At 47.7% G+C, this 21,494-nt stretch overlaps 1 protein-coding gene across 5 annotated transcripts in view; it reads right to left on the reverse strand.

Annotated features, from left to right (window-relative positions):
* DOCK11 (dedicator of cytokinesis 11) overlaps positions 1–21,494 on the reverse strand; it is a 1,133,414-nt gene that overhangs the window by 55,605 nt on the left and 1,056,315 nt on the right. For all 5 annotated transcript variants that reach the window (XM_086918718.1, XM_086918717.1, XM_086918722.1 and 2 more), the window contains 2 exons: positions 20,525–20,715; positions 2,311–2,411 (listed from right to left, as the gene is read on the reverse strand). In XM_086918718.1, coding sequence (XP_086774844.1) covers positions 2,311–2,411; positions 20,525–20,715 — 292 coding nt within the window. The remainder of the gene's footprint in view (positions 1–2,310; positions 2,412–20,524; positions 20,716–21,494) is intronic.

The following is a 21,494-nucleotide window of genomic DNA, read 5'->3' on the forward strand; positions in this document are numbered from 1 at the left end:
TAGCCCAGTTGATCAGGATCCATAGTAAGTCGGGCCTGGGACATCCGCAGTAAAAGGACTCAACAACCATGTTTGGGCCCAGTAGCCCCTGCGTGTCCTGTGACCCTCTGAAAAGGATTCTGATAAATGATCATACGATTCCAGAAGATAGATCGGGAATGGAGTTCTCATCTACGTAAGACTGGTACAAATTAAAAATGTGTAACTATATTGAGGAACTGCTCTGCTCTACTACATGTTTAATTTATTGTTTTGTTAAATATGCTGTTGGTATGATTTTCATGAAGTGTTTATCAAGTAAAATCTATTAAATAAAAATAAACTAAAATCATACTCTTTGAGCCTCTTTGTTGAAATAGGCTTTGCAATGGATTGCTTATTAATGAACTTCCTTTTGCTCTACAGCATCTTACTCAAACTTGTATAATTTTGCTCTTCTTTTCTTTCACAATCCTTCTTAAACTAGTCCTCTCTTCTTTCCCCTTTAATATGCACACCAACCTCATTTACAATCAAAACTTTCCCTACTCCACACTCAACTGTCTTCCATAATGACAGTGAATCGTGTCAATTACATTTTTCTACTTCCCCCATAGGTCTGCAATATGCTATTGTTCCTTTTATTTCCTTCCTGGTATTTTTTGTTCTCATTACAGAAACTCAAATATGGACCTCTTATTAATAAAGGGTACCTTCATTTAAGGACTCTGTTCCCTCTCCACCTTCAGGAGGCTTGAATCATCATAGGACCCACACCTCACAGTATCAGTTGGTGGACACAATAGAGGAGTCAACCTTAAAACATAGTTAAGTTAGTTCTTCCGGTGACCGTAATTGTTTCACTAATGGGGCTGGGTTGCGAGAGGCTGAAAGTAAATATTGAAACTATCCTATGGTAAATTACTCCTTTGTTTGAGATTTACGATTGGTAAGGTTAAAACGCCAAATGCATATGCATAAAATCAACCCAGACAGAAAGGCAAAAAAGGCCAGGATACACACACAGACCAGACTTTACAGTGAGTTTTGAGAAAACGTCTAAATGTTAACCTGGTTCCTCTTTTCAGGAATTAAATAATTTTGATATTGCATTGTTTGGAGAAAATGTAGATTCCTTACATTTCCCATGTCAGGTTTTCAAATGGATTATTATTTGTATGCATCCAGGACCAAGGTTCAAGCTCCATAACCCAGGTGTAACCCTAAATGTACTTCATTTATTTTATTTTAGGGGCTTGTTTTTTGTAATGTGCTACAAACCACTGAGTGCTAGTCTCAGAGGGCTTGTTCATTCTTAAACCACTGGACTCAATTCTGGTCATGTGGTAATACAAACCTCTGCAGAATAGCCACATTGTGTCATAGTTACAGAGAATTCGCAATGCTGTGTTTAATGATTAGTTTAGGAGACACCTGCTCGTTCCTGTTTGCCACTCGGAAATCAGGACAGTTACTATCTCCTGGCGTACCCCAAAACATAGATCTCCATAGGGAAATATAGGGGGTAAAAGAGTCAAAGAATTGAAGAAATGTCTGAGGGGTCCTTACAAGGACATATATTATATGAATACTTTGAGTGAGACATGCAAAATCTACGATGAGTTGAGGAGTTTCCAACTGAGAAATAGGCAGCTCAAAAACATATTAACAGTACCAACGTATTAACCCCTTCACTACTATTCTGCCGCAGTGCTAAGAGGGCGGGGCTGAAGAGCGGGGGGCGCATGCTGGTGACAGAACCGCTCCGTCACCAGCCGCGGTTGCGCTGTGCTTATGACAAAGCGGTTCCGTCACGGCCCCGCCCGCTCAATAGAACGTTCAGCGCAGGCGCGGAATCCGCGCTGCGCAGGCGTTCCGAGTGGGCCGTGACGGAACCGCTCCGTGATCAGCACAGAGCGACCTCGGCTGATGACGGAGTGGTTCCGTCACCAGCAGAGGAGGGGTTAAAGAGAAACACTTGGGGCCTTATTTATGAAGGCCTTGCGCCGCCGGTGCGTCACTTTTAACATGGGAAAAAGTGACGCACCGGCGGCGCAAGGCCTTCATAAATAAGGCCCTTGGTGCGGGTGAAATCCAGGACATGGAAAGGAGTCTTGTGTCCTTCACTGAGTGAGATATGTATGGAATGCGGAAGTATAGCTATGCTGTCACTGTGCTTGAGCAACATTTGATAGTAGTTCTTTCAGAAATGGAAGCAACGTATGTCCTAATAGACAAGTGTATCCTAATAGACAAGGGGAAAGAATATATGGCTTCAAAACACTTTTCAAATTATCAGGCAATATGAACTGACAGACGTTGAAAACTCACCTGAAGATATCTTTTAATTCATTCACTTTTTTACTCGGATATTTGTTGGATCGACTGTCATCAAGAAATGCCCTGGCATATGCCAATGGACCAGCATTTACCTAAAATACAAAATTATTTACAATTTTGATACATGAATATATTTAACACTTTATCTCCCGGGTCAATAGTTTTTTTACATTAAATTACTAAACTATTCTTGTTGACGTACTAGTTTAGGTAGATTTAAAAATCATTATAAGAGCCCTAAAGCACATGCAAATCTTGTGCATGACTAATCTCATTCTCCTGTACAGTCCTACCAATCACAGTCAGTTAATATAATGCATAACTGCTTCATACTCTTAAATAAATTCAGCCTCTTCTCAAGTGCATCACTGGCACATAGTTAACTGGCGCCCCAGACTACATTTCATACCAGCAGACTAAACAGCTTGACCACACCAAGTACCTGCCAAGGAAAGTATATCTAGCTGATTTTACTTAAAGGAAACACATGGTGTATGACGCATGGCATATGTAGGTACCCTACTGGTTGCTTCATTGAGGCATATCTCTAAAATGCGAAAAAATCAACCATAAGGCTGGCACAATGAGCATCATTTGCTTTATGACAGGCCAAATCATGACTACAGCAGTGAAAATGGAAAGCATATAAAAGTTGCCACTGCATGCTCGAATTAATTGCTTTGATGGATTATTCATCTTTTTTTTAAAAAACAACTTTATTTGAAGTTTTAACAACCTCACATAGGTCATCGCCAGCTCTCATCACAAACCAATATATTCAGTATTTGGCTAGAACTGCATCATATAATATAGATCATTTTCACATCTGAGAACTGGATCCACATCTACTGGGACATAAAAGCTACATTATCAAATCCAGCTCTTCGACCTACCCAACTTTCATCCCTGTTACCTCTGGGGCAGAATCTCTGCTAGCCTCCCAGAGACAGGAGCTATCCAAAAGAGGTTAGTCGAATATCTCAGCTGCGAGTACCAAGTTTTGAGGACGAGTTGCACCTATGTTCCTCTTAACATACATATGGAAGGTGGTTGATACCCAGTTGTAGGTCAGACGTGTATCCCTAAGGGTGGTTGTAAGCTTTTCTATTGAGTGGATCGTCCACACTTTGGCCTACTAGATTGCGGTTGTCGGCAGGAATGGGCCCCTCCATCTTTGGGCAACCACTAGTCGGGCAGCCAAGAGTAAATGAGTCCATAATCTGCTAGAGGGGGAAGACGGGACACTAATCCAGCTCTGCCAATTACCACACATCAGGGGTTAGACTAACGCATTTTAGGGCTGGTGTCCACATCACCACACTAAACAGCCTTAGTCACGCAATTAGGGCACTGTGGGTATTAAATGCTGTTAAACAAATATTATTATTATTATTATTCTGAGTTTTGTATAGCGCCTGGTTACCAATAGGCATCCCAGCGCTTCCAGAACATAACACTACTGAAAGAATGAAGGGGTTAAACGGAGAACAAAAAAGTTTTTAAAAGTTTACGGAACCGAAGCAGACTAGCTTCCGATCGCAATTGAAGGGGCAAAGAGTTCCACAAGGAGGCCACATTTATTGAGAACCTTCTGCCACCCGTTCTGGCCTTTTTCACCCTGCCCACCTGGAGAAGATGTTGCTGGTCAGAGCGAAGAGAACGAGAGGCCTTGTAAGGCTGAACCATCTCCTCAAGAATAGGGGGGCCTACCCCGTGCAGAACTTTGTGGGCAATACAAAGGGACTTGAATTTCACCCTATCCCTCACAGGGAGCCAATGCAGTGCCCTCAACGCCGGGCGAGCAGATTGACGCCTGGGGAGACCCGTCAGAAGCCTGGCCGCCGCGTTCTGCACTTGCTGCAGTTTGTTCAGGGTGGATTCGGGCGCGCCCAGGAATAGCGCATTGCTGAAATCCAGCCGCGAGATGATAAGTCCCTGGGTGAGAAGCCTTCGAGTAGCCACTGGGAGCAGAGGCAGAATCTTCTGGGCTGAGCGGAGCAGGCCAAAGCACACGCCAGCGGTCTTTTTGGCATGAGTTTTAAACGATAGGTCCTGCTCCAGCCACACCCCCAGGCTCTTGATCTCCTGCTTGGGGGGGGGTACCGGTCCCAGACAGTCTGGCCAGCTGCTGGGGGACAAAGATGGAGAAGAGTTCCCCAGCAGCATCAACTCCGTCTTGGAGCCATTTAGCTTTAGGGCTGAGCTGCACATCCACGTGTAGATCTTCTCAAGACACGCGTGCAGCCTGTCGGGATAGTGCGCCGACTGGGAGAGGCCAACCACCAGCTGAGTATCATCAGCATAACTGATGATTTTAATACCCAGCGGCAGTACCACACTCTCCAGGGGGGCCATGTAAACGTTGAATAAGGTAGGGCTCAATGAAGAGCCCTGTGGCACACCACACTGGAGAGGGGTTGAAGATGATTTTTCATGGCCTTCCCACACCTCAAATGTACGACCTTCCAAGAAGGAAGCGAACCATTTGAGGGCCAGACCCGTGACCCCCACCCCCGACAGCCGTTGGAGAAGCACCTGATGGTCCACGGTGTCAAAAGCAGCACTGAGGTCCAGGAGGATCACTGCCACAGATCCCCCCGAATCCAGTATGCTCCTTGCATTCTCCACGACCGCCAGCAGGGCGGTGTCAGTCCCCTGACCGGGACGAAAACCCGTTTGGGAATCGCCCAGGAGGGAATTGGCTTCCAAGAAGTCTGAGAGGCGGCCATTCACCAGCTTCTCAGCCACCTTACTGATACCCGGCAGCAAGGAGTTAGGTCGAAAGTTGGCAAGGTCGGCGGGATCAAGATTAGGCTTTTTCAAAAGGGCCTTAACCACCGCCCCTTTCCAACTGGGGGGGACTACCCCTTGGGCGAGGGACAGGTTTATCAGGTCCGTCACAGGGCCGCCAATTGTAGAAGACACCTGTTTGAGATATTTGATCGGTGCTGGGTCTTTCGGTGAGCCACTCTTCATAGACCTCAGAACCGCCAGGACTTCCTCCATCGTGACCGGACCAAGGGAGGCCAGCTCTACCGATTGCATCTTAAGTTGAGAGCTGGAACTGTCCTCCGAAGAAGGGACCTCACCTAGCCGGGGAAGGGAGGCCAATATGTTGTCAATTTTGCTTTTGAAAAAAGAGGCCAATTCTACGCATTTTTTGCGAGGGTCCTCATGGAAAACCTGAGGTTCGGGGGCATGCAGTAGCTCCTTAATGACCCTGAAAGACTCTTTAGAAGAGTTGGCCGCAGAGCCGATACGCTCTTCAAAGAATCTTGTTTTTCCCACTCGAATAGCGGATTTATACCTGCTCAGAGCCGCTCGATATTCTTTACGACTCGCCTCACTCCAATCTCTCCTCCAGGACCGCTCTAACCTCTTGCATCCCTTCCTCAGGGTTCTCAGTTCCGACGAATACCAAGGTGCGGAGCCCACTCTCTTCCCTCTCGTAAGTTGTTTCTTTTTGGGTAGGAGAGTGTCCAGAGAGTCTACGAGCCAGGTATGTAAATTCGCATCAGCGACTATCGGGTCAACTCCCTGAGGGGGCTGCGTAGCCTCCAGGTGTGCCGCCCAAGTGTCGACTGGGAGCCTCGACCAAGCTCTCTCCAGGGTGTGAACCCTTGGGACCACCGCAGCAGGACTGTCAAATTGCCAGGTCGCGGACACCAAAAAATGGTCTGTCCAAGGCAGGGCAAGAGCCGAAGATGGAATAAGATGGTCCAAGTTAGAGAGTATAGGGTCGAGCAGATGGCCCTTCTCATGGGTCACACCCGAGTTGACCAAGTTAATTCCAAACGATTTAAGATCATCGAGTAGGTCGATTCCCGCGACATTGGTGAGGTCATCAAGATGGATATTGAAATCCCCGAGAACAACAAAGTTGGCAGTTGAAGAGGCAAGAAGAGCAGTGGTTTCTAAAAGAGAGTTAGGGAAGCTACCCAGGGGTCCAGGGGGGCGGTAAATCAACAAGCCTACCAAAGATACTATGGGTGATAACCGAAGGGAGAACTGTAAGCTCTCACAATCAGTCATCCCTCCATTCTGGATCTTACAAGCGAGCGTGTCTCTGTAAAGAACAGCAATTCCTCCTCCCCTCCCTTTCGGTCTGTCAAGGTGAAGTATATGAAAGCCCGGAGGGAGTGCTCTGACCATGTCAGGGCCAGAGCTGGGGGAGAGCCAGGTCTCAGTAAGAAACAGCACATCGAGCTCAAAAGAAGCCCAGTGAGCTTTGGCATTTTTTTGTGCAATGCTGCTCTGTCTGCCCAAGGCAAGTGTTAGCTTTGTAGCCAGCTGGCCTGGGCTCAGTGGTTACTATGGTGACTGAGACTCTTCTCGAGTCTTGATGTTGATACATTGTTTCTGGGACGAAACAATAAATCTGTTCTCTGGTGGCATCTCACTCTAGGAGGCAGCTGTAGATCTGGTGCTGTTGGGGTGTCTCTTTCGGTGAGAGAGAGAAAGGGAGTGGGCTTGAAAATTGATGTGAGCCAGGACCCAGGCTCACGTCCTCTGTTGTGTTCCGGCACGCTGCTGACTGCAGGTCACTGGTCAAGGCTGCAGCTCTGTTGTGCTACTGTTGACACCTGACCCATGGGCACTGACTCACTGTTCAGAGCAGGCAGCAGGTGCTAGTGGGCACAGCGCAGAAGGGAGAGGAGTCACTGGCTCTCCCTGCCCTCTGCTCTCCAGACCCTCCCTCCAGAGTTTACTGGCCTTAGCCTACATCGACTGCACAGCCTGATTGCTGCTGTAGCAGCCTGGTGACCCCTGTCCAGCCCACCCACAGTAATTAAAAGACACTCTCAAGACAAGTGCTCTGCGTCCCACACACTCTCACCTGACTCTATTGGACTGCATGCCTAGTCGGTGAGTAACACACACTATCTCTGCACTGAGGTTCGCTTGTCTGATTTCTGCAGCATGTCCATTAATCTACGAGGCCGCCATTCCAATTAGTTATATTGATAACCAGAGGCATGTTTTTTCTTTACATTTAAGATGTACAATTCCACACAGAGAATAAATATGTGGCGCACACAGTAAAGTTCCCAGGCCTGGAACTAGAAAGCTTCTGTTTTATTCTTTATAAAAATTCTTTTTTTTTAGCAATGCAATATGAAAACAGAAAGACGATTAAAGGACCACTTCTCTCCCCTTGAATTAACATCCTACTTGTATCTTAGGGGCCGATTACAATATTGTTCAGAAAGCATTCAGATCGAATCGGTGTCAGAATGGTTTCCGGCTGAATCGGATTTGGGGAGTCTGCCAGACCGATTACGAGGTTTCCAGATACCATTTGGTCCAGACCAAATACACTGGCTGGGGAAAATCATGCAGCTTGTGGTGCCTGCCACACTGTGCATGGTTTCAAAGAGGGGTCCCTTAGGTACACCCAGGTGTCCCTTTTGGAAGGCTCTGGGATTAGGATGGCCTACTAGGGGACCCCAAAGTCAGATTCCGACAATCCGTGTCGGAACAACCGATTCGGATAGGCTGTCCGAATCTGACACCAAAATCGTTCGGTCGGAAACATGGTCCGTTGACATGTACGAGTCCGCTCCAAACAACTCGGTTCCTCTGAATGCCATACGGAACCGACTCAGAAAGTCTGAACGCTTTCCGAACATCGTAATCTATCGTTCGTAAAGCTTTCAGAATCGGTCGGAAAGACATGTTCCGAATTGGATTCAGCAGACCCGAATTCGATTAGGAGCTTTTCTGACTGACATCCTAATCCACCCCTTTGAGTTCACCTTTAATGTTTATAAAGGGTGTGTGCTTTTACTCGCGTGAAAATGTCACTCTTAAGTGTCACACTTTTGGCCACTTAATGTCACTCATAAGTGCCATAAAATCATGGAAATGTCGCACATAAGTAATCTTAAAGCTTGGAAGCTATGAGTGCACTTCCAACTATGGTGCTTTGCAGCAGTTATAAGATCTTCTTAACTGCTTATCCGTGGCGCCAATTCCGCCGCGGTGCGGCGGTTTTGGGGAGTGGGCAGGGCCGCGTCAACCAACGGACGTGCGCAGCACTACGGAGGTAGTGCTTGCGACGGCCGTTGGCCGACAAACGCAGCAAAGGGGCTAAAGTTTCTTGTTGCTCAAATGGGCGTAATTTCTGATATTTATAGGTTTCCCTCTTCTTCATTGCTTGATTTTGCTCCAGAGAAAGTGTCACTCATAGTCGTTGAATGTCACTCATAATTACACTGAAATTATGAAAATGTCACCCATAAGTAATTCCAAACCTTGACAGCTATGCCAATCTCAACAGAACTGCCTGGGCTGTCTTTGGTACTGTGACGTTAGTTATGTCCATAATTGCCTCTAGCATCTGAGAACAAAACCTACCACATGTGCAAATAAGTTCCCATCCCGGCACATCGCCTCCAGCTGATGTTAATCCGCCTAAAGGAAACCAGGGTAATGTACCACCTAAGCGGTAGGGAGGACGGTGGCAGAGTCTACCCGACCCGCTTGACGCCAGCAAGCTGTTCTCGAGTGCTAGACATTTATGCACTGATGCGTTTGGCTGCCTGAAGTCAGGAAATATATATTTTAAAAATGGTGTTGCAATTGTAAATTTTAAATCTCTTGTCACTCACAGTTTTATTAATTTTCACGCTTCTCACGCCGCCCTCCTGGTGCCACAAAGGGTAACAGGGGCCCATCCATGCACAGGGAAGTCTGCGCTCGATAGTACAGCCTGCCCGCCCTGGTCCAACTCGGCAATTAGAGCCGTTGAGCGGAGGGCGGACAGGTAAGAGCCAGACACTTCCGCTTGCATTAGCGGTGAGCATTCTAGTCTTCCCTCAGGAAGGGCTATTTAGACAGCAAGGAACTGCCGGCTGACCGCGGTAGGGAGGACGGTGGCAGAGTCTCCCCGACCCGCTTGACGCCAGCAAGCTGTTCTCGAGTGCTAGACATTTATGCACTGATGTGTTTGGTTGCCTGAAGTCAGGAAATAGATATTTTAAAAATCGCGTTGCAATTGTAAATTTTAAATCTCTTGTCACTCACAGTTTTATTAATTTTCACGCTTCTCACGGCGCCCTCCTGGTGCCACAAAGGGTAACAGGGGCCCATCCATGCACAGGGAAGTCTGCGCTCGATAGTACAGCCTGCCCGCCCTGGTCCGACTTGACAATTAGAGCTGTTGAGCGGAGGGCGGACAGGTAAGAGCCAGACACTTCCGCTTGCATTAGCGGTGAGCGTTCTAGTCTTCCCTCAGGAAGGGCTATTTAGCCCTGCCCCTATTCTGAGCGTACAGTGGTGCGCCTCAGGACGCGCCTAAGACAAGCTGAAGAGAAGCCCGTCTGCGCCCGTCCACGACAGGACGGGGCTAGGGGCTATGGCCTTTACCCTAAGGGATTCGGATTCCAATGGGAAACATGTCATCCAGTACTCGGCCCAGTCACTAAAAAATCTGCAGCCTGCACCTTTGGTAGGTTGTGTTCAAGGCTCTTGGCCGTGTCTTGAAAGTCCTTTTTCTTGCATTTGCTGTCGCTTTCAGGCATCCCTTACCCTTCCTATCACTGGTAGCAACACTGGGGAAACTCTAGCACCTATTGGGTTAAAAAGCTTTCTCCTAAACATTCGCTCCCTACCCAAACACCACCTTGAATTCTGGGACTTGGTAAACACTGTAAAACCATACATTTGCTTCCTTACGGAAACTTGGTTGAAGCCCAATACTCTTCTCGCCATTATGCTAGGGGTCCCTATGGGATATAAGATTCTTAAACTTGACCGCCCAATTAAAACTGGAGGCAGTATTGTTGTGGTCTACAAAGAGGGTCTGAAGGTCTCCTTACTTGAACAAAGAAGTTGTTCTATGATGGAGATTATGATCTTTAAGATCAGCTCCACTTCAAAGATTGGAAGGGAGCACTAGTTTACCCCCCCCCGGGCCGAGTGCGGGCTTTTCACTGTCCTTAATGGAATTATTGGCTCCACACTTGAAAGCTAAGGAAGATTTTATTCTTCTTGGAGACTTCAACACCCATGTCGATCTCCCTAGTCATCCAGATACGGTATCCCTGTTGTCCGACCTCTCTATGCTAGGGCTAGAAATACAGAACAGTGGCTCTACGCATATAGGCGGACATACCCTGGACCTAATCTTCTCTAATTGTTCTAAATTAAAAGTCGGTTAGCGACTCAAGTGTGTTGGTCAGACCATTTTTTGGTCGAATTTGCTCTTCTAGGCCTTGACATGCCTCACCAAAAACTCCTTCCTGCCGTATGGCGTAGACAGTGGCATAAAGTAACACCGGATGAGCTACAGAGGGTATGGAAGGAACCTACCATCTTAGATATAGATAATGTAGAGTCTGGCCTAATTAAGTTCAACAAAGCCCTCCTAGAGGCGGTTGATCTACTGGCTCCTTTGAAGCTACATAAACAGTATCCCACATCCAAACAAGAGGTGTGGTATACTGAAGAGCTTAGAGTGGAGAAGCAGGGGTGTAGAAAGCTCGAAAAAACCTGGAGGAAAACTCACACGGTAGACAGCAAGAAAATGTATTCTGAGGCTTTGGCCGCCTATCATAAAAACATAAAGTTGGCCAGGAAGAATTGTCTCACCTTACAGCTGGCTGAAGCTGGCAACTCTTCCAGAGAACTTTATAAGATCGTACAGTCCTTTGTAAAACCTGTGGCCTGCGAGAGCCCTGATGACTTTTCCCAAGCTCTGTGTGATGATATTTCCTTGTTTTTCGAGAATAAAATATAATTAATCTATGAAAAAATCACAAAGGCCGCGAATCTCAGGAGCAATGCCGCCAGTTCCGCCTCTATGTCATCCATGTATAAAAGTACCCTACTCACTTCGCTCCCAGAAGTAAGTCCATCTTTGTTTAGTCAAATTAAAACAGGATCCCCTACGGACTCTCTGCCTGCGAAAATGATTGCTTCTCTGGTATTCAAACTGTGATCAATCTTTCCCTCAAGGAAGGGCAAGTATCTCAAGAATGGAAGAAAGCGATATTGAACCCTATTCGGAAGAACACAGTCCTACCATGGTCAGACCTTTCCTCCCTTCTGCCTTATTTAAGTAAGATCACAGAGAAGCATGTGAACACCCACCTGTCTAATTTCATCGAGGCAGCGGGAGGTCTGGACCACTCGCAATCTGGGTTCAGACCTAATCACAGCACCGAATCAGCCCTCCTCTCCGTGACCGATAACATCAGGATGGCACAGGATAGAGGGGGCTCGATGATTCTGGTGCTGTTGGATTTGTCCGCTGCCTTCGACACGCTATCACATGATATACTTCTCGGTCGTTGCAGAAGGTGGGGATAGGTGGTTTGGCTCTGTCCTGGCTTGAGAGTTTTCTCTCGGGCCGCTCACAAAGTGTCCGTCTGGGCTCCCATCATTCCATCTCTTGGGAGCTCACCAAGGGGGTCCCTCAAGGCTCATGCTTAAGCCCCACACTCTTTAATGTGTATGTGGCCCCCTTGGCTGACATTGTGAGAGAATATGGGTTCACTCCAGTATCATATGCTGATGATACTCAGTTTTTGTTTCCTTTCCAGATTCTTACACCGGCAATCAAACTCGCATTTGCCGCAGGTATGAGAACAGTGTCCGATTGGATGGCCTCCAATTGCCTACAATGTAACGTGGGCAAAACGGAGGTCATCCTTTTTGGGGAGGCCCCTCTCCTATGGTCACCTGAATGGTGGCCACTGGATTTAGGACCAGCTCCCTGCCCTAAGCAGGTAGTGAAGAACTTAGGGGTACGGCTTGACCAGTCGTTGCTACTAAAGGAGCACGTAAATCAGGTAACTGGATCCTGTCTTAGGGTCATCGGACTCCTGAGGCGCGCATTCCCATTTCTGGCCGACAAATATAGGAAAACGCTGGTCCAGACGCTTGTGGTTAGCAGACTAGATTACTGCAACGGGCTTCTTATATCTGCCAATGAAGAACAGCTTAGCAGACTGCAGGTGGCCCAGAATACCACGGCCAGACTGATTCTTAATGCTCCAGCCAGGTCCCCCTCACGCCCCCTTCTAGACAAACTCCACTGGCTACCCATTCGCCAGCGGGTCAAGTTTAAAGTTTGCTGCATAATTCATAAATGCCTGTTTGGTTTAGGTCCCAAATAATTGGTAGAAAAATTCAATCTTTATAAACCTGGTCGTTCCCTGCATTCTAGTAACCAACTGCTGCTCCAGGTCCCACGTGTCAAGAGGGTAAAGCAGGGCAGTCGAGAATTGTCCTACAAGGGTCCCACTCTGTGGAATACGTTGCCCCTCACCCTTAGGCAAAGTACTAATCTCCAAGCCTTCAGGAAGTCTTTAAAGACACACCTGTTTCTGACAGCGTAATTTTTGCATCTTTCATGATTTTGGCCTGGCTCTCTGGAATAAAACAAGCGCGGAGATACCTCGAGTCCTGCTGCGCTATACAAGCAAAGAAATAAATAAATAAATAAATAAATAAATAAATAAGCATGATTTTGAATGCATTGGCTCTCTATTGTTAACATGAAGAAGATTTGCTGCATGTCTCCAATTTCGGGCTCTCCAATTTAGGGTCTAATTTGACTCAGTCAGGTCGATCTCTAGGTCCTCAGAATATTTTCTGTGTATGCAAGCTCTGAGAGAGGGGTGGGCTTGTCGGGTGACATGTTGAGTCTTGACAACATCTTTGTTGTGTCCCCATCAAGAGCACATCTTCAGTCTTTGTAGTTTCCCTCATCCCCAGGGCAGGGCCGGGGTCTATGAGCCCAGTGCAGGAGCTGTGTCACCTTGTAAAAGTCTCTTGGATGTAGCAAAAAGTAATTAACATATTGATCTCTAGATTTCGGGGCACCGTTATCAAACAATTGTCCCAGGCAGAGGGTCTCCTCTCTCGCCCATGCACAATTTCCTCCATCCAAAAAGCCAGGTGGAAAATCTGGCTTCCCGAGGTGAGAGAGGAAGGGGACGTTGCCGACCCCCAGTTCTGGACTACAATATTCCAGTGACATACAGTCATCTCAGTGGTCAAAGAAAGGTGGCTTCCAGTACACCACACTCTAGGAGGCAACCACAACAGCCAATGAAGTGACAGCATGCTGGACTCCTGTTCCAGAGGAGCCTAAGGTTTGGCCTCATCAGGGGGACACCATGCCAGGGCTGGGGTTAACTGGGCCGTAAAAAATAGCGCCCAATGTCAGGCATGCCGACCCCTCTGAGCTCCCGACTAAGAGGAATCTGGCAATCCCGGGGGGTTTATCATTCCATATAAAGGACCACAGTCTTCGTGTTATGAACTTCAATGTGTGTAGAGGGATCTTTACCAGTAAAGAGAAGAACAAGTACAGCAGTCTCAGGAGGAAGTTAATTTCGAGACAACTAATCCCACCCACCCTTGAGATCCTGAGGCAAACCAAACTGTATAGGTCTTTGCAAAAAGGTTGTCAAAAGTGGGGGCACATTGCAATTAAACACTTCTGGCACATGAGGGGGATAACCACTCCGAGGTAGTTCACTCCTGTGGGGGCTAGACGAAAGCCATAGTCACAGTGACTTGGGCGCTGTCTTCTACTTTAGTTCCTGTCCCCATTAACTGTGATTTTCTGGCGTGAATCCCGCTACTTACCTGAAGCACTCCAACTCCGATATCAGCCCTGGGAGAGGGACTGAGAGATTAATAAGAACACAGAGTACATCATCTACAATCAGGGCCATTTTAACTTGTTCCCCAGCAGTCTGTAATTAAGCCTCTAATATCGAGATTGGCCATCATGTGTTTGAACAATGGTTGAATCATTAGACCAAAAATCGAGGAGGAGAGGGGACATCCCTGGTGCGTGTCCTGGGCTAACTGTATGGGGTCAGAGGTGAGGATCCGAATCTTGGCCATTGGGGCCTTATACTTAGCGAGGATACACGTTTTCATATGGGGACCCTGTGCCATCTGATTGAGCATATTATTGAGCAATCTATCCTGTCAAAAGCTTTCTCCACATCCAAAGATAGCAAGAGAATCTGCATGCCTGCCAACATGGCCCTGTCCACTACGTTGAATGCCAGGCAAAGATTATTGCCTGTATGCCTATTCCAAATTGCACCAGACTGATAAGGGGATATTGAGTTAGATAAACATTGTTCAAACAAGCTGGAAAATGTTTTGTATAAATATTCACATTGCTATTCAACAGAGCTATTGAACGGTAGGGCCCACATTCAATGGGATCCTTACTGGGCTTTAATATCAGGGATAAGAGGGATATATACTTGGAGAGCGTGACACGTGTAGTGTCTAAGAAAAAGTTATAAACCTTCATCAAGTAAGAGTCCAGGACTATTGCAAAAGCCTTGCAAAATGAAGTAGCATACACATCGGGCCCGGTGCTTTGTTATTGGGAAGTTCCTTGATGGCCGATTGGACTCTTCTATCGTAATCGATCGGTCCCAGTCCCCTCCATAATCTGTGTCAATATCTGGGAAGTGAACATCTGCTAAATAGACATCTTGTAGCTCTGGTTCACACTGCACACACCCCCACCCATAGAGAGCTGTAAATTACAGCACAAAAGTCTCTCCAACCTCCTGATCTGACGTAACCTTATGTCCTTACTTGTCTGTGATGGTGTGAATATAGTGCCTAACTCTGCACTGTGATCTTATGGGAGAGTAGGCGATCAGCCTTACCCACTTCTCGAAATAAAGCTGTTTAGCAATTTATGGGCTGCATCTTGAGTCAGTAGTGTATCTAGTTCCCCCCGGCCCACCACATGTTTCTCTGAGTTTTATGTGAAGCCGAAGCTTTGAACTAGAGTTTTAAATTGCCATTCTTGCTTTACGATCTAAACGCTTATTCTTAGCCAGCCAGAGGAAGGTGGAGGTTTGAATAATAAGTTCTGCCCTAACATTCCATCCATTTCGTTCTTGTTAAAATAATGCCCTACCATTTAGCGTCTTTAATGGCCGGGTCTTAGAATACAATATCTCGTTCATCTTCCAGGGTCTGTTAGGGGGTGGTTCGGATGGGGGCATCTCGATCCCCAATGTCACCACAGCATGGTCTGAAAGAATTCTGGTGCCTATCTCCATGGCCCTAACCCAGGGGCAGATTGGAAGGGAGACAAATATATAATATGTGAATGAGATCTGTGGACACTTGTATAACATGTGCAGTCCCTCTCCCCCTTGTGATGTGTGTGCCAAATGCCTGACAGTAGTAAGTTGTCTAGCCCGGTAAGCAAATAAGAAGGAGGGCTGAATGAGTGTCATAACTGGTGTGATCTATCTATAGTGGGGTCTGTGGTCACATTAAAGTCTCTCCCGACTATCAGTTTATCATGTGAGTACTGGGCTATAAAGGGGAATAGTCAGGTGTAGATCTGGGCTTTATTGACGTGAGGGCCATGGATAGAGACTATTAAAACACTCCTATTACACACAGTTCTGGTGAGCAGAACCACCTGGCATTTTCCATCTCTTGCACAAATTGGAAATGAATGAATATGGAACCACTGATTAAGATCGCTACTCCCTTTCTTTTTTTAGTCATGGCGGTGGAATAGAATTGGTGTGGTAAGTATTTCTAACGGCACCATGGGCCATCTTTAGCCACAGATTCCTTAACGTAGAATAGATACCCTAGCCATACCCACGGGGAAGGAGGGTCTGCGAAAGGACTCCACCAGCCTGGACATAACAGAGGGTCCCACAGGGGACTAGTCCAACGGACAGGGCGAGGAACCTCATCCCCCCAGACAAGGGCGACCCCTACAAGCAGAACACCTCCGACCCCAAGAGGAGTGTGGGAAGAAGAAAAGAAGAAGAAGAGGAAGCCCATTCATACACAACAGAGGAAATAAGGGCAAGGCAAGGGGAGGCCGAAGCACCCGTCAGAGAAGAATGGAGCAAACCCTCAAAGGGAAGCAGCAGCTCCCTCCCACCAGAGCCCTGGTGAAGAACTTCCAGAAGATGATCCGCTGGGAAATGGGCAGCCGGATCACACATGCGCAAAATACTCACAGCCGTGGAAACAGCGCGAGCGAAGGCCGCACCCGCCTCCATAGGGCTCCGAGGCTGGGGAATCAGCTCCTCCGTAGGCGTCCACTAAGCCAATCGGAGTGGGGAAAGGCCAGGTCCGTAAAGGAGAAAGAGGGACTCAGGGGTGAGGGACCTGTGGCTCCTCTGGCAAAAGCCGTGGCCGCCGTGGCAATTGCGTGGAGACGTTCTTTGATGACGACGGGGAAAAAGTCACAACGCGGTGGCCCGTCTCCGACGAGGATGACACCAGCAGGCGCCCAACCTCCGGTAAAGAGGGGGTGTCCGAAGACGAGTCCATGACCAGATGCCTGTCCGGTGCCCTAGAGTCCACAACCTGAGGCAGGACGTCATTGTCGTCCAGCGCTAAAGGAGACGCTGGACAGGCCTACTCCACACCACACGGCGCATGGGACCCGGGCTGTTCCGGAGCCGAGGCGGCTAAGGAAAGGTGCCGGAACGGCACAGAGTCAACCTCCGACGAGGCAGCCGCCTGCGTGTAGGAACGAGAGGGACCCGGGGAGTGACAAGGAGTTCCCCGCCAGCCTTGACCCATGAGGGGACGAGAAGTGCCCGTTGACCCCATGGAGCTGCCGACTCGACCACCAACGAGGCAGCCATCGGCGTGGAGGTACAGGAGGGACCCGGGGAGGGACAAAGGGTCCCCCGCCAGCCTCAACCCATGAGGGGACGAGAGGGATCCGCCGACCCCTGTGGTGCTGCCAAGTCCGACTCTACATCCAACGAGGCAGCCACCAGCGTGGAGGGATGAGAGGGGCCCAGGGAGGGACGAGGGGTCACCCGCCATCCTCGACCCATGATGGAATGAGAGGAGTCCGCCGACCCCTGTGGCGCCGCTGGCGCCGTAGCGGCTTCACCTTGGCCTCAGACAAGAACCCCGCTTGTCCATAGGGCCGAGAGGGGTTCGGGGATGCGACCCGAGCCCCGGGGACCTCCCTCGATATCACAGGGACTCCCGCAGGAGTTTGTGGTGAAGCACAGGCACCGTGGTCCGTAGGAGGGACCCCCGAAGGGCCGCACGCCAACGGCACCACATCCTCCAAGCCGGGAGCTGAGCCAGTGGCGCGGAACTGCGGGCGATGCCGCGGAGGGCCCCACACAATGCAAGGGATCCGCTGATGTCCCAGGAGGGGAAGGAGGAGGAGGAGAAGCCCGCGAGGCCTGCAAAGCCGCCGCATATGTCTCCATCTGGGCTCTCGACGCCCCCTCACCGGGAAACAGTGGATAGGGATACAATACGCGGGGCCGCATCACCCGCGTAGAGCTCATGCCCCCAACAGGACGGAAACCAGCCCTCGGGGACAAACTGCGACACTTATTGACAGGGGAGCGACGCTCTGGCGGCACAGGAGAGGGATGAGGACGACGACAATGACGGCTGCTTCGAAAACCTTCCACAGAAGCTGATCGAGGTGACGAAGCCGATCTGGACATGCGAGCCGAGAGAAGTTTCATCCGGCGCAACTTCAGCTTCTACCGTTGGCACGTCTCGCAATCAGTGGAGCTGTGATCTTCCCTCAAGCACCACATACAACTGAGGTTAGGGTCCGGCGCCGACATCAGGCGTCCACAAGACAAGCACTTCTTAAAACCCGAAGGTATCCGCACACTGTTCCCACAAACACACGCAAAAGCGAAGGGAAAGGCCTAAACAGGCCCGGAGCACGAACCGGATCCACTTTGCATGCAGAAAAGGAAAAAACTGACGTAGGCGCGCCGGTTTGGGACTTATGTGACCTCGTTGACGTCACGTACGCGGACAACACCTGGACGGAGTCGCGGGATGCTGTCCCCCCGGTGCGCAGGGATGCTGTAACAAAAAAAATTCCGGATCCAGTCTCACGCCTCGGGATAATTCTACGTTAAGGAATTTGCAGCTAGTAGTCTCTATCAGATAGAATGTTGATATGTGATCTGAAGTGGGTGAAGGGTTAGTTTTTGGTATAGAGGAGCTGGGCTTATGCACAGTGCTCCACGCTTCAGCAGGGCGCATAGCACGGTCCTCAGTAAGATCATGAAAACACGTGCTTCCCTGTAACTTGGCTCCAATGACACAGTTCAAAATACTTTCAAACATTGTTAAACCTGCTGCAAGAGCTGTTTTTAATTAGGCCCCATTCCTTGCCCTCCCATCTCCCTTACTACCAGCTATCACACATCATCCCCCATCCCCATCCAACTTGGCACCAGCATAATGGAGCTCAGTAGTGAGTGATTTAGGTGAGTTGGGGAGATATGCTTTAGAGGCCAGTCACTGCTCTGATATAATCAGTAAGGGACTGGCCAGAGAACACAAACAGGGTCCCCTGCTGCCTCATTTTTATTTACCAGCAGCAGCTAAGATGCCATTTTATTTTCTGCCAGGGCACTGTCTGAGCAAGGTCTGTCACTTAGTGGGAGCTAAGAGAGTGTTACAGTTGAAGGTAGAATGGAGCCCTGATAGAATATACCTGCTGTTGCTTGAACCTAAGGTCTTTACGTAAAAGAAAGAGTTTGCTTCTATCTGAGTGACTCCAGACTCTAGTAAATAATCCTTACCCTCTGACTTCAACATTGCCTCTGCTGTGACTGAGCAGCCTCTTGATCCACCCTCTGCGACATAGAGGTTGCTTGATCAACCCCTGCGATTGAGCAGCTGATTAACCAGTACCTCTGCGACTGAGCAGCCACATGCCTCTTCTGTGTAGAATTACCCCGTTTCAGGCTCCAACATTTGAACGGACACTGTCCCAAACCAATATAGTCATTACACGAACCCTCTACACGCCCTCAGATACTAATTCAAATCCTGCAAGTAGTGCGTGCACATTCATAGCCCATTGTGGTTGGTTTGTGCAAAGTCACCTTTTTTCTGCACCCACCGCCGCACTGCTGCTGTCCCTCTTGTAATTTTGGTGTTGAAGCCTCCCCCCTACACCTGATATACATCACCCTCTTATCCCCGAATGCGTATTCTTGCAGATGGTGCAACTCTGGTTTTGCATATTCTTGCAGCATATTGAAAAAAACTTGTATTATGTTATGTATCATTTAATGTTTTTTATATGTGATTAAGGTTCTATGCTGCACCCTCCTCTGGATTTTTTTGTGTTTAGCGTTTGTATAGCACTTCATACCACTGACTTCTTGGCAGTATGATTAGAGTATGCTGCGTGTTCTGCATGGATAGTAGAAGATATGTTTTTAGTGTGAGCTATGTTGGAAATGTTAGGTGTTGTGCCTGTGTCCTGCTCCATTTGAGTTTCTGTGGATTTGGCACTGTGCTTGTACACACCTAATAGACTCACATGTCCACAGCTCAAATTAATTTCATATTTCCCTATGCTAATTCATCATTAATCCTGTTTGGGTTCTGGAATAGAGTGCTACTCGACAAAAAGTGCTTTGATGCCTCACCAGAGGTACTAAGCGCTAAATAAATGCAACCCCCTCGCTCCTCCATCCCTCCACTATCCTTATCAACCCGAATAACAGACTCACATGTCCACCGCTCAAATTAATTTCATATTTCCCTATATTAGTTCTCCACTAATCTTTTTTGGGTTCCAGAGTAGCATGTTACTCGCCGAAAAGCGATTCACCGCCTCGTCAGTGGTAGTAAGTTCCTTTAAAAATGCAATTACAATTATACTAGCTTTCCGGCACCCACTTTTTATCCACTGATCTAATAAAAGGATACTTATTTAGCATGGAAGAAATGTTTTTCAAAAATCCTTTGTTGATTGTTAAACGAAAATGCAGGAAAGTCAACGGGGGTTACATCACGCCCCCTCTCTTTCCTGGCTTGCCACTTTCTTTTACTCTATTTCTATTGGCTGTCACATATTTTACTGCATTTACCAATGGTTGTTCCTCGTCTGGTTCTCTTATCAGTTTATCGCAGCTGAAATACTGTTAACATCCGCTCTGGTGGAACTATTTTTTCCTAAAGTTTTGCCTCTTTCTGCTTTTTCATCTTGCATCAGATTTATATAGCGCAACTTATCACCCAGAGAGATTAAGTGATTCGCTCACAATCACAGGATGTTGCGAGGCCGAGACTTCAACCGGGATCCTCATCTTTCAAGTCAGCAGCTCTGGCCACTGCACCACACCCTTTCCACTCCTGTGATACTTGTCACAGGCGAAACCAGTGAATACCAATGCTTGTTAATAGGAATTATTCTAACTACACACCATACCTGCACTGAAACACAACCCTGCAGCTTGAGCTGCAACTGAATCATGTCTACGTCAGCGGAAGAACACAGTTTTTGCAGCTCTGCTGTTCTGTCTTTTATTTCATCAATGGCAACATCGACAGGCTTCAGGTCAATCTGATGTTCGTATATCACAGGTATTCTCTTTTTGACATATGGAAATGAGTTTGAAGCTGGAAAGGTATGAAACAATATCTACAGTCAGGAAATACATCACATTAGTTCAAATGAGGCAAACATTGTCATAGAAAAATTGTGATTTATATATGCTTGAATGGTGCAAGTTACAAATAAGTGACAGGTGCTAAGGCAAGATTTAAACACAAGTGCATGCAGTGTTTTAAGAGTTATTTCAGGCACTGTAACAATATATTTTTACTATTACTTCTATCACTTTCTATCAGTGTGCCTCTAGATGGTGAGGGCCATAAATTAGCAATGGGCAGCCTTTCAATCAAATGACTTCATACCTGAAGTGACAGATGACCATACTACGGTTCCAAACTATTCAAATTTTATTTCTTGCCTGTAACAAATGTATCATCCACTCCGTTCACTGCGTACATGAACCCAGCCACTGATCACATCCCTTCTAACAGACGTCCGATCTCCATTGGTTTACAGCCCTTGCGGAATGTACCCCACATCCAGACAACTACTATTTCAGCACCCCACCCCAAGAATACCACTTGGAGGGAGCCCTAAGCCTTATGGGTTCTATTTTCAAAGGAAAATATGTCCTGATTGTTGATACAATTCAATAAAGTGTGTTTGTAGTGCTGCTGATGAGGACTTGTGCGATTCAGTTGTGGGGTCAGAGCAAAAAAGTTTTTTTTCTCATCCCCACTGTTTGACCTGGCCTGTAGCCTGGCCTGGGTCACATGACTAGGTGTAACTGCCAGTTAGACTTTGTAAATTCTTCCTGGACAGTCACACAACAGATGTGCCTGAA

Source organism: Lissotriton vulgaris, chromosome 4_1, assembly GCF_964263255.1.
Source record: "Lissotriton vulgaris chromosome 4_1, aLisVul1.2, whole genome shotgun sequence".
NCBI classification, from domain to species: Eukaryota; Metazoa; Chordata; class Amphibia; order Caudata; family Salamandridae; genus Lissotriton; species Lissotriton vulgaris.